The sequence below is a fragment of the Balaenoptera physalus genome, assembly GCF_965194825.1.
Source record: "Balaenoptera physalus genome assembly, contig: SUPER_1_unloc_11, whole genome shotgun sequence".
In the NCBI taxonomy this organism is placed as follows: domain Eukaryota; kingdom Metazoa; phylum Chordata; class Mammalia; order Artiodactyla; family Balaenopteridae; genus Balaenoptera; species Balaenoptera physalus.
Window position 1 is genome coordinate 448,770 of NW_028126588.1, and position 14,671 is coordinate 463,440.

At 37.2% G+C, this 14,671-nt stretch overlaps 1 protein-coding gene across 1 annotated transcript in view; it reads right to left on the bottom strand.

The window, feature by feature from the left end:
- Positions 1-7,854: 7,854 nt before the first annotated feature.
- Positions 7,855-14,671, bottom strand: part of LOC309650422 (uncharacterized protein) — a gene marked incomplete at its 5' end in the record, with an annotated part of 40,149 nt that continues 33,332 nt past the window's right edge. The window contains one exon of the mRNA XM_082478435.1: positions 7,855-9,641. Coding sequence (XP_082334561.1) covers positions 9,607-9,641 — 35 coding nt within the window. The 3' untranslated portion in view covers positions 7,855-9,606. The remainder of the gene's footprint in view (positions 9,642-14,671) is intronic.

Here is a 14,671-nt window from a genome sequence, read left to right on the forward strand (position 1 = left end):
TAAATGCCCCAACCAAAAGACATAGACTGGCTGAATGGATACAAAAACAAGACCCATATATATGCTATCTACAAGAGACCCACTTTAGACCTAGGGACACATACAGACTGAAAGTGAGGCGATGGAAAAGGATATTCCATGCAAATGGAAATCAAAAGAAAGCTGGAGTAGCTATACTCATATCAGATAAAATAGACTTTAAAATAAAGAATGTTACAAGAGACAAGGAAGGACACTACATAACGATCAAGGGATCAATCCAAGAAGAAGATATAACAATTATAAATATATATGCACCCAACATAGGAGCACCTCAATACATAAGGCAACTGCTAACAGCTATAAAAGAGGAGATCGACAGTAACACAATCATAGTGGGGGACTTTAACACCTCACTTACACCAATGGACAGATCATCCAAAATGAAAATGAATAAGGAAACAGAAGCTTTAAATGACACAACAGACCAGTTAGATTTAACTGGTATATATAGGACATTCCATCCAAAACCAGCAGATTACACGTTCTTCTCAAGTGCGCACGGAACATTCTCCAGGATAGATCACATCTTGGGTCACAAATCAAGCCTCAGTAAATTTAAGAAAATTGAAATCATATCAAGCATCTTTTCGGACCACAACGCTATGAGATTAGAAATGAATTACAGGGAAAAAAACGTAAAACAGACAAACACGTGGAGGCTAAACAATACGTTACTAAATAACCAAGAGATCACTGAAGAAATCAGAGAGGAAATCAAAAAATACCTAGAGACAAATGACAATGAAAACACGACGACCCAAAACCTATGGGATGCAGCAAAAGCAGTTCTAAGAGGGAAGTTGATAGCTATACAAGCCTATCTCAGGAAACAAGAAAAATCTCAAGTAAACAATCTAACCTTACACCTAAAGAAACTAGAGAAAGAAGAACAAACAAAACCCAAAGTTAGCAGAAGGAAAGAAATCATAAAGATCAGAGCAGAAATAAATGAAATAGAAACAAAGAAAACAATAGCAAAGATCAATAAAACTAAAAGTCGGTTCTTTGAGAAGATAAACAAAATTGATAAGCCATTAGCCCAGACTCATCAAGAAAAAGAGGGAGAGGACTCAAATCAATAAAATCAGAAATGAAAAAGGAGAAGTTACAACAGACACCGCAGAAATACAAAGCATCCTAAGAGACTACTACGAGCAACTTTACGCCAATAAAATGGACAACCTGGAAGAAATGGACACATTTTTAGAAAGGTATAACCTTCCAAGACTGAACCAGGAAGAAACAGAAAATATGAACAGACCAATCACAAGTAATGAAATTGAAACTGTGATTAAAAATCTTCCAACAAACAAAAGTCCAGGACCAGATGGCTTCACAGGTGAATTCTATCAAACATTTAGAGAAGAGCTAAGACCTATCCTTCTCAAACTCTTCCAAAAATTGCAGAGGAAGGAACACTCCCAAACTCATTCTATGAGGCCACCATCACCCTGATACCAAAACCAGACAAAGACACTACAAAAAAAGAAAATTACAGACCAATATCACTGATGAATATAGATGCAAAAATCCTCAACAAAACACTAGCAAACAGAATCCAACAACACATTAAAAGGATCATACACCACGATCAAGTGGGATTTATCCCAGGGATGCAAGGATTCGTCAATATACGCAAATCAATCAATGTGATACACCATCTTAACAAATTGAAGAATAAAAACCATATGATCATCTCAATAGATGCAGAAAAAGCTTTTGACAAAATTCAACACCCATTTATGATAAAAACTCTCCAGAAAGTGGGCATAGAGGGAACCTACCTCAACATAATAAAGGCCATATATGACAAACCCACAGCAAACATCATTCTCAAAGGTGAAAAACTGAAAGCATTTCCTCTAAGATCAGGAACGAGACAAGGATGTCCACTCTCACCGCTATTATTCAACATAGTTCTGGAAGTCCTATGCACGGCAATCAGAGAAGAAAAAGAAATAAAAGGAATACAAATTGGAAAAGAGGAGGTAAAACTGTCACTGTTTGCGGATGACATGATACTATACATAGAGAATCCTAAAACTGCCACCAGAAAACTGCTAGAGCTAATGAATGAATATGCTAAAGTTGCAGGATACAAAATGAATGCACAGAAATCTCTTGCATTCCTATACACTAATGATGAAAAATCTGAAAGAGAAATTATGGAAACACTCCCATTTACCATTGCAACAAAAAGAATAAAATACCTAGGAGTAAACCTACCTAGGGAGACAAAAGACCTGTATGCAGAAAACTATAAGACACTGATGAAAGAAATTAAAGATGATACCAACAGATGGAGAGATATACCATGTTCTTGGATTGGAAGAATCAACATTGTGATAATGAGTATACTACCCAAAGCAATATACAGATTCAACGCAATCCCTATCAAATTACCAATGGCATTTTTTACGGAGCTAGAACAAATCATCTTAAAATTTGTATGGAGTCACAAAAGACCCCGAATAGCCAAAGCAGTCTTGAGGGAAAAAAATGGAGCTGGAGGAATCAGACTCCCTGACTTCAGACTATACTACAAAGCTACAGTAATCAAGACAATATGGTACTGGCACAAAAACAGAAACATAGATCAATGGAACAAGATAGCAAGCCCACAGATTAACCCACGCACCTATGGTCAACTAATCTATGACAAAGGAGGCAAAGATATACAATGGAGAAAAGACAGTCTCTTCAATAAGTGGTGCTGGGAAAACTGGACAGCTACATGCAAAAGAATGAAATTAGAATACTCCCTAACACCATACACAAAAATAAACTCAAAATGGATTAGAGACCTAAATATAAGACTGGACACTATAAAACCCTTAGAGGAAAACATAGGAAGAACACTCTTTGACATAAATCACAGCAAGATCTTTTTTGATCCACCTCCTAGAGTAATGGAAATAAAAACAAAAATAAACAAATGGGACCTAATGAAACCTCAAAGCTTTTGCACAGCAAAGGAAACCATAAACAAGACGAAAAGACAACCCTCGGAATGGGAGAAAATATTTGCAAACGAATCAACGGACAAAGGATTAATCTCCAAAATATATAAACAGCTCATTCAGCTCAATATTAAAGAAACAAACACCCCAATCCAAAAATGGGCAGAAGACCTAAGTAGACATTTCTCCAAAGAAGACATACAGACGGCCACGAAGCACATGAAAAGATGCTCAACATCGCTAATTATTAGAGAAATGCAAATCAAAACTACAATGAGGTATCACCTCACTCCTGTTAGAATGGGCATCATCAGAAAATCTACAAACAACAAATGCTGGAGAGGGTGTGGAGAAAAGGGAACCCTCTTGCACTGTTGGTGGGAATGTAAATTGATACAGCCACTATGGAGAACAATATGGAGGTTCCTTAAAAAACTAAAAATAGAATTACCATATGACCCAGCAATCCCACTACTGAGCATATACCCAGAGAAAACCGTAATTCAAAAAGACACATGCACCCGAATGTTCATTGCAGCACTATTTACAATAGCCAGGTCATGGAAGCAACCTAAATGCCCATCAACAGACGAATGGATAAAGAAGTTGTGGTACATATATACAATGGAATATTACTCAGCCATAAAAAGGAACGAAATTGAGTCATTTGTTGAGAAGTGGATGGATCTAGAGACTGTCATACAGAGTGAAGTAAGTCACAAAGAGAAAAACAAATATCGTATATTAATGCATGTATGTGGAACCCAGAAAAATGGTACAGATGAGCCGGTTTGCAGGGCAGAAGTTGAGACACAGATGTAGAGAAAGGACATATGGACACCAAGGGGGGAAAACTGCGGTGGGGTGGGGATGGTGGTGTGCTGAATTGGGCGATTGGGATTGACATGTATACACTGATGTGTATAAAATTGATGCCTAATAAGAACCTGCAGTATAAAAAAACAAACAAACAAAACAACTAATACTAAACTTTCATTGGGTTATTTGTATGGAAATAGGTTAATATAAATGTTTCAGACATTACATGAAATTTCTAAAAATCTTATATTTGTATTTGTATGGAAATATGTATGGAAATATGTTAATATAAATGTTTCAGACATTACATGAAATTTCTAAAAATCTTATATGTTCTGGTATAATGTTATAAGTAATAATCCTAGTTATTACTTTAAAATGTATATCTCAGAAATAACTAATTTTCTTGTCAACTGCATTATTATGAACTTTCATCAAATCTTTAACTGTGGTCATTTTTAAGTCTTTTCTCATTTACAGACAGTTCTGGGTGTACTCTGATGCTTTGGCAAATATGTTCCTATTAAAGGGTTTCATCTTCAAGAAATTCATGTAAAAGACTCTGACAAGTACAAGTTTCTGGTAACTGACTGCACTGCTGAACTGAATGAATAAGCATTTTCAGAACTCTAATGAAAAACTGATGAACTCAAAAAAGTGCTAACGAAAGATCAAGATGAAAACAAAAATTAATTACATGGGACTGAGTGAACTGATGAGGATGAGTATAATTTTTGTGACTTTCTGTCTGAATTTAAAAAAAAATCCCACAAGGACTCAGAGGCAAAGAATATACAAATCAATTTTCACTGCAAAGTAAAGGAGCTGTTACAGTGGAGGATTACTGGACTGAATGTCAATATTATGACATAGTATGAGTGTCTTTCAGGTTTGGTAACTGCAATCATTGTTGCTTTTGTTGTGGTCATCCATGTACAATGCTTAGTGTCAGTCTATTTATCTCTTGTAAAAATAAAATACACTGTGTGTGTGTGAAAAAAAATGTCAACAAACAATAGGTGCTGAAGCAGTTGTGGAGAAAAGCGTAACCTCTCGGTCTAAGTGGGATGTAAACTGGTAATGGCCAAATAATAGGAACAGGACGGCAGTGCGTTTAAAGGTAAAAATTGAGTCACCATATGATCTGGGCCTGTCACCTGTGAAAGCCAGAATCAAAAAGGCACGGGATGGAAAACCGTGTATTGCAGCAGTACTTACAATAGCCAAAACATGGAAGCAAACAAAATGTCCATCAACAGATAAATGGACAAAGAAGAAGTTGTACACATACCGAATGGAAGAGTAGCCTCGGGAAAAAAATGAACAATGCCGTTTTCAGGACTACACATGAGCCTAGAAATAATCATATTAGCTTAAGTAAGTCAAGAGGGAATGACAAATATCCTATGATATCATGTATACATGTTATCCTAAGATTGCTACCAATGAACATATTTCCACAGAAAAAGACACTCACAGACTTATAAAACAAACTAAGGGTTAGCCAAAATGAAAGGTGGGAGGATGGATAAATAAGGACTATGGGGTAACATAGATATAGTAATGTATGTTAAATGTATATAAACATATAACATATAAACTATATGAATTATTTAGTCACCAATACATATAAAATATATAATGACAAAACACCTACCAAATACCAAGGGAGGTCTACTCAACATTCTGTAATAACATACAAGGTAACAGAATCCGAAGATGAACAGACATACGTATGAATCATTGAGCAGATTCTGTACAGCCAGAAAACCACAACACTCTAATCAAATTTACTCCGAGAAGAAATAGAAATTAAATTTAAAAAGCAAACATAAGTAAGGCGACATAAAGTTCTGGGGGCTTGTCCCAGCACATTCCACTCTAATATACAACCTTGGAACTCTACCTCCAGGAAGATTCTTTTGCACTAGTAACAAGAGCTGAGAACGTAATAATGCTGCTGCCTTGTGGCTGTATCCCACAACAGCAGCTTTAAACCAAGTGCTAATGGTTGCTTAATAGTCACAAGGACTGAAGGGCTGTAAATGACACCTGTCCTCAAAAAATGCCCTGGGATAGGGAATAGGCAAGAAAATTCAACACATGACAAATTTTTCAAGAAGTCAATAGGAAGAGGGAAGTTGTAATCACTCTTTAAAAAAAAAGGAAAAGAAAAAAAAGGAGATGCCTAAAGCTCAGTATAAGGAATTATTAGCCACATGCAAAGGCAACGTGAAAAAGGTTTCAGCTCACACCAGTCAAATGACCATCAGCAAAAAGTCTACAAACTATAAATGCTGAAGGGGTTTTAGAGACCTCTCATCCTTCTAGCTGCTGGTGGGATGTAAAGTGGTAACAGCACTAACGAAAACTAATTGGAGCTGCTTTAAAAGGTAAAAATTGAGCTACCATATGATGCAGCAGGGCACGTTTTGGGCCTATAACCTAAGACCACCAGAATCGGAAAGACAGAGTCAGGCAAATGTGCAGTGCAGCAATACTGAAAGAGCCAAGACATGGAAGCAAAAAAAAGGTCCATAAACAGATGAATGGAAAAAGAAGAAGTGGTATATGGACAGAATGGAATATCCGTCACGGAAAAAAATAAAAGAATGGCATATGCAGCACCACAGATGAGCCTAGAGATAATCACACAACGTGAAGTAAGTCAGAATGCGAAAGACAAATGCCCTATGATGTCCCTTATGTTATCTGAAAATTCATAAAAATGAACATATCTCCATAGAGAAAGGCAATCTCAGATTGAGAAGACAAACTTATGGTTAAGCCAAAGAAAAGGTGTGAGGAATGGATAAATTAGGATATTGGGGTTAACACACATATACTAATACATATAAAATATATAATCCCCAAAGAACTATGGAATACCAAGAGTGGTCTACTCAACACTCTGTAACAACCTACATGGAAAAGGACCCAAAGATCAATAGATATAGGTATATGTGTAAATGAACAAGATTCTGTACACCTAGAAAAAAAGACATTTTTCAATCAAATTTGCTCTGATAAAAACTACAACTTAAAGAGACAGACAAGAATTACGGAGGTTAAACTTATGGGGGTTTGTCCTGGCACATTCCACTCTAATCTGCAACCTAAAACCACAACTTGCAGCGAGGTTCTGCTTCCCTAGCAAGCAGAGTTGGCAACGTAGAAATGCTGCCACCCTAAAGCCGTTTCCTCAAACAGCAGCTTTAAATCTACTGCTAATGGTCACTAATATTCACAAGGACTGCAGGGCTGTAAATGACTCATGCCCTCAAAAAATGTCCTGGGGAAGGGAATGGCCAAAAAATTCCAAACGCAGCAAATCTTTCAAGAAGGCAGTTAGAAGTTGTAAGTTTCGCTCAATCTTAAAAAAAAGTGAAAAGGACATTGATAAACGCAAAACATCAGGAAATGTGAGACGCATGCAAATCCAATCTACACAAAGGTATCACCTCACACCAGTCAGAATGACCATCAGCCAAAAGTCTACAAACAATAGATGTTGAAGAAGTTGTGGAGAATAGCGAAACCTCTCGGTCTAAGTGGGATGTAAACTGGTAACGGCCAATAATAGGAACAGAATGGCAGCGCGTTTAAAGGTAAAAATTGAGTCACCATATGATCCGGAAGTCCCACTATTGGGCTTTTCACCTGTGAAAGTCAGAATCAAAAAGACACGGGATGGGGATTCCCTGGTGGCGCAGTGGTTGAGAGTATGCCTGCCAATGCAGGGGCCACGGGTTCGATCCCTGGTGTGGGAGGATCCCGCATGCCGTGGAGCATTTGGAGCCGTGAGCCACAGCTGCTGAGCCTGCGGGTCTGGAGCCTGTGCTCCGCAGCGGGATAGGCCGCTATGGTGGGAGGCCCGCGCACCGTGATGAGGAGTGGCCCCCACTTGCCGCAACTGGAGAAAGCCCTCGCACAGAAACAAGGAACCAGCACAGCCAAAAATAAATAAATTAATTAATTAATTAATTTAAAAAAAAATCTTAAAAAAAAAAAACGACACAGGATGGAAAATCGTGTACTGCAGCAGTATTTACAATAGTCAAGACATGGAAGCAAACAAAATGTCCATCAACAGATAAATGGACAAAGAAGAAGAGGTATACATACCGAATGGAATAGTAGCCTCGGGAAAAAAATGAACAATGCCGTTTTCAGGACTACAGATGAGCCTAGAAATAATCATATTAGGTTAAGTAAGTCAAAAGGGAATGACAAATATCCTATGATATCATGTGTACATGTTATCCTAAGATTGCTACCAATGAACATATTTCCACAGAAACAGACACTCACAGACTTATACAACAAACTAATGGTTAGCCAAATGAAAGGTGGGATGATGGATAACTTAAGACTATGGGGCTAACATAGATATATTAATGTATGTTAAATGTATATAAACTTGTAACATATAAACTATATGAATTATATAGTCACCAATATATATAAAATATATAATGACAAAACACCTACCAAATACCAAGGGAGGTCTACTCAACATTCTGTAATAACATACCTGGTAACAGGATCCGAACATGAACAGACATATGTATGAATCATTGAGCCGATTCTGTACAGCCAGACAATCACAACACTCTAATCAAATTTACTCCAATAAGAAATAGAAATTCAATTTAAAAAGCAAACATAACTAAGGAGAAATAAACTTCTGGGGGCTTGTCCCAGCACATTCCACTCTAATCTACAACCTTGGAACACTACCTCCAGGAAGACTCTTTTGCACTAGTAACAAGAGTTGAGAACATAATGATGCTGCCGCCCTGTGGCTGTTTCCCACAACAGCAGCTTTAAACCAAGTGCTAATGTTTGCTTAATAGTCAGAAGGACTGCAGGGCTGTAAATGACACCTGCCCTCAAAAAATGCTCTGCGGTAGGGAATACGCAAGAAAATTCAACACATGACAAATTTTTCAAGAACTCAATAAGAAGAGGGAAGTTGTAGTCACTCTTTAAAAAAAAAGGAAAAGAAAAAAAAGGACATGCCTAAAGCTTAGTGTAAGGAATTATTAGCCATATGCAAATCCAATGTCCAAAAAGGTTTCAGCTCACACCAGTCAAATGACCATCAGCAAAAAGTCTACAAACTATAAATGCTGAAGGGGTTTTAGAGAACTCTGTACCTTCTAGCTTCTGGTGGGATGTAAAGTGGTAACAGCACTAACAAAAACTGAACGGAGCTGCTTTAAAAGGTAAAAACTGAGCTACCATATGATGCGGCAGGGCACCTTTTGGGCCTATAACCTAAGACCACCAGAATCGGAAAGACGGAGACTGGCAAATGTGCAGTGCAGCAATACTGAAATAGCCAAGACATGGAAGCAAAAAAAAGGTCCATAAACAGATGAATGGACAAAGAAAATGTGGTATATGGACAGAACGGAATAGTAGCTTCGTGAAAACAATGAACAATGCTGTTTTCAGGACTACAGATGAGCCTAGAAATAATCATATTAGGTTAAGTAAGTCAAGAGGGAATGACAAATATCCTATGATATCACGTATACATGTTATCTTAAGATTGTTACCAATGAACACATTTCCACAGAAAAAGACACTCACAGACTTATAAAACAAACTAATGGTTAGCCAAAATGAAAGGTGGGAGGATGGATAAATTAGGACTATGGGGCTAACATACATATACTAATGTATGTTAAATGTATATAAACTATATGAATTATATAGTCACCAATACATATAAAATATATAATGACAAAACACCTACCAAATACCAAGGGAGGTCTACTCAACATTCACTAACAACATACATGGTAACAGGATCTGAAGATGAACAGACATATGTGTGAATCATTGAGCAGATTCTGTACAGCCAGAAAACCACAACACTCTAATCAAATTTAGTACTATAAGAAATAGAAATTAAATTTAAAAAACAAACAGAAGTAAAGAGACATAAACTTCTGGGGACTTGTCTCAGCACATTCCTCTCTAATTGACAGCCTTGGAACACTACCTCCAGGAAGACTCTTTTGCACTAGTAACAAGAGTTGAGAACATAATAATGCTGCCGCCTTGTGGCTGTTCCCCACAACAGCAGCTTTAAACCAAGTGCTAATGGTTGCTTAATAGTCACAAGGACTGCAGGGCTGTAAATGACACCTGTCCTCAAAAAATGCCCTGGTGTCGGGAATAGGTAAGAAAATTCAACACATGACAAATGTTTCAAGAAGTCAATATGAAGAGGGAAGTTGTAGTCACTCTTTAAATAAAAAATAAAAAGAAAAAAAAGGACATGCCTAAAACTCAGTATAAGGAATTATTAGCCACATACAAATCCAACTTCCAAAAAGTTTCAGCTCACACCAGTCAAATGACCATCAGCACAAAGTCTACAAACGATAAATGCTAAAGGGCTTTTAGAGAACTCTGTACCTTCTAGCTGCTGGTGGAATGTAAAGTGGTAACAGCACTAACGAAAACTGAATGGACCTGCTTGAAAAGGTAAAAATTGAGCTACCAGATGATGCGGCAGGGCACCTTTTGGGCCTATAACCTAAGACCACAAGAATCGGAAAGACAGAGGCAGGCAAATGTCTAAGTCTGTATCTGTTACCATGTTACCATGTCTTTAACGAGGAAATGTCAGAACTGACTTATCAAAAAAAAAGTGTTTGTTTGTTTGTTTTAATTACAGTCACGGTGAGTAAGACGTAGCTCAGAATAGCTAATGTGACTTAGTGATTCTCTCATCAGGAAATACAGTTTCTACTTCCCTGTTTATTCTCCACATCCTGTAGTAAGCAGAGTTTCAATGAAAGATAAATCTACAGGGCGAAAAGAAAAGAAAACTTACATGTGTTGATAAGATCATTTTGACAGGTTGCACCACGTATGTCAGTGTTTCTGGGGATGGACACAAGCCAGAGCTCCTTACTCTGACATTTTCACTGATGTCATTCCCCTTGATCCTCAATTTGAAAGTGGATAAAAATATTTTCTATGTTTTCTTCTTTAAGGAATTAAATAAAGAATGCTTTCTAGACATGACTCTCTAATGATTTTCAGTCAGTGGTCATCAACGGAGGTAAAGCACAGAATCTCATCACCACAGAAGGGTGACATTCAGTCAGGTAAGAAAATTCTCCCCGAAATCAGAGCTTCATCTTTAACATGAAGTCAAAGGCTTTCACAGGTTCTTCATCACTCTGCACTCAGCCCTACCATATGGGATTGGCTCTGAGAATCTCACATCAGATGACTGACAAACATGGCATAGTACACTGATCTGGTACCAGATCCTACCTCTCTTAATGATCTCCTGCAGGGACATTGGAATATTCTAGGATATTTCCTGGAGCCCTCTACTCTATACAGGTACACTTCCAAGTAGAAACAGAAGCTTTGATTTTCACTGGGACCCCTGCTCTGTCCAACCAACCTCTCTAGAAATATGATGTTCTAATCTCTCCTGATTAGAACATTTCAAGGTCTCTCCCTGTGCTAATTTAGTAAAGAGAAAAGAGAAACAAGAAAGAGCAAACTATGCAGGGAGCAATATATAAGATTCCTTTACTTAATGTATTTACCTGATATACCCAAATATTGAGAAATATAGATTCATTTCATAATGGTCAAGAAAAGAGGAGGAGGAACCTCCATGCCAACAGTATATATAAAATGGAATCAATATTGCATAAGCTCCAGCTTAAGCTTAGCTACGAGGTACTAACTCTTCTCATAAAGAAGCAATAGTTCTCCATCATTTGAAGCACACTGAGGACTCAGACAGCTGGACACTGAGGGTGCAGTCTCCTCACTCGAATTCTGTACCTGCATCACAGAGCCATGAAATATTCCCAAAGAATTATTAAGGATGAGGTGGGGAGCCGAAATAAAAAAGATGAATCCATAGTCTGCCCTACCATCTGTTCTGCTGGATATTACCACCATCTTGGCCCAATATGACATTCCCACTTCTCTCTGGGCCTCCCTACTTTCTACCTCCATCCTCTCATTATATCTTACCTACACTTGGAAACGACTCTAGTTTTTCCACTTATCTTTATCAACAAGTAATCCAAATAGCAACTGTGTATATAAATCCTTAGAAACCTCAGGACTGACTCACTAATACATGACCTTCGAAGTCCACAGTTTTCCTAATTCCCTTTATTATTTTTTTCTAATTTCCATGTACTTACACTCTCAGGACCTCCACTGTTCTCAAGTTCGTCTTCCCTGCAAAATCTGTCAACCTAGACATAGACTTAAGTACCACCATCTAAATATCTCCTAGGGAATCCAGTTTTTAAAAAAGCCTCAGCAAGCCTTATGGACTTTATTAAAGACTCTTTAAGATAACCCATGGGAGATAGCAGTACACCCATAGATATCTATTTAATACACCCTCAGAGTAATTTTTTTTTATAAAGTCTCTTCTGGCCAATGAAGACTCTCAGTTCTTCTTCTTCAACATATGCAGGGTCTCACCCTTCTGATTACTCTCTGCTCTACCCCAGGTCCACTCCCTTTCCTGATATTACATTCTTTCCCAATTGTGTATGTTGGTAAAATCAAATAACATAAAATATAACATGTTAATTATTATAAAGTGCACCATTCAGTGATATTAAATACATTCATATTATTGGGCGATCAACATCACCATTTATCTTTCTAATTCTTTTCTACGTTTTAAAACTGTAACTCTGTATCCTTTCAACATAACTTTCCTTTTTGTTCCATAACCACCTGAAAAGCATCATTACCCTCCCAATTTCTATGGTTTTGACTACACTAAGTACCCCATATAATTGAAATAAGTAGTTGTATTGTTATGACTCACTTAAAGTCACAAAAAATGGCATTTTTGGTAGCTCAATTTCCTCAAGATTCATCCATGTTGTAGCATATTCCTAGATCTTTTCCTTCTTAAGGCTGAATAATATTGTGTTATATGGGTATACCACACTTTGCTTATCCAGGAACTAGTGGATGAACACTTAGGTTGCTTTCATATTTTAGCTACTGTGATTATTACTCCTCTAAACACTGGAGTACAAATATTTCTTTAAGACCCTGATTTCAATTCCTTTGGGTATACCTCATAGTAAAATTCTTGGATCATGTAGTAATTCTATTTTTCAATATCTGAAAAATTGCCATACTCTTTTGCAAAGCAGCTGTATCATTCTACATGCCCACTGTCATAGCACAATGGTTCCAACTCCCTCACATCCTCACCAGTACTTGTTTTCTGCTTGTGTATTTGTGTGTGTATGCATGCACACAAATATATAAACATGCATTTAGTGATATGGAGCATCTATTCAAGTGCTTAGTCATTTGTACATCTTTCTGAAGAACCATCTATTCAAGTCTTTTATCCATTTTTGAAACAGGGTGTTTGCTTTTTATTGAGGTATAGGAATTCTCTGTGTATTCTGAATAGAAATCTCTTGTCAGATACATGGCTTTCAAATATTTTCTCCCATCTTGTGGGTTGCCATTTTATTCCGTTTACATTTCTTTGATACACATTTTTTTTAAATTATGTACTGCACATTTTTAATTGTTTTGTTAGCTGTACCTTTGTTGTTCTGTTGTTTCATATTGAGGAAAACACTGCCAAATCCAATGTCATAAAGCCCTTGTCCTGTATCTTCTAATAAGACTTTTTATTTTATTAGGTCTTATAGTTAGTTTCTTGATACGTTTTCATTAATTTTTGCATATGATGTTAGGTATGGGTCCATCTTCCTACTTTTGCATGTTGACAACATGACTTCTCAGCACCATTTGTTGAAAATACTATCCTTTCTACTTTGAAAAGCCTTGGCAACGTGTCAAAAATCATATGGCCATATATCAGGGTTTATTTCTGGGTGTTCTATTCTATTCTATTGGTCTTGAATAAGGGAGAAAATAGTATAACCTATCCAGGTTGATGAAGAACATAAAGAAAGACCAGGACTGAGAATTAGGAGGGCAATATAAAACAGCAGGGAGTAAAAGACAGTGTGAGAGAAGGTCTTGTATTTGCGAGTTCATGGAAATAGGATCATGCTAAAACCACTAAACGCCTGACTTTGAACAATACGGTAAATGTGCTAGCAAGAAACATAACACTTACCCATCTCTGGGAAATATAGTATGGGCATAAAGATAAACTACACACAAATATATTAAACAGGGAAGGGTTTTCATGGTGTGAAAATATTGTGGGATTTGAAATACAATTCACTTCTGTTCTACCATTGTCTCTAAAATTTATGAAAGTGTATATACAAGCAATACCAATTCTAGTAATGTGCTTGACAGGTTTATATATGAACTCCAGCAGACCAGTAAATGTACATTCATACTAGGACTCTTCCCTAAACCAAAAAACAAAACTCAAAAACTGGAAAGACTAGAGTTCACTTTGTCAACACACATACAGATGCAATGATGGTTAACGGTCCAAAAACAGAAAGTGAGCATGGGTGCAAGAGGTTAATCCCCAGGCTGGGGTGGGGTGCAGAGTTTGAGGGTAACACAGGTCGAAAAGGCTTTTGTCCTATCCTTGATTTTTGAGGTATGGAAATTCACCGGCCACTACCTTCATTTCAAACTGAATGAATGCACTATTCAATTTCTTTAAACAGGCGAAGTAAACATGAGTGATAATAAATTTCAAACTGTCGCTAATCAAATAAGATACTAAGAAAAATTAAATAATGTGATTTAAGAAAGAAGTGGACAGATTGTCCAATATGGTAGCATTCAAAGACCCAGAGCTTGATGCCTCTAATGGGGACACCAAAGTCACAACAGTTTACAGAACAGCAATTGATGAAAAAGACCGGGAC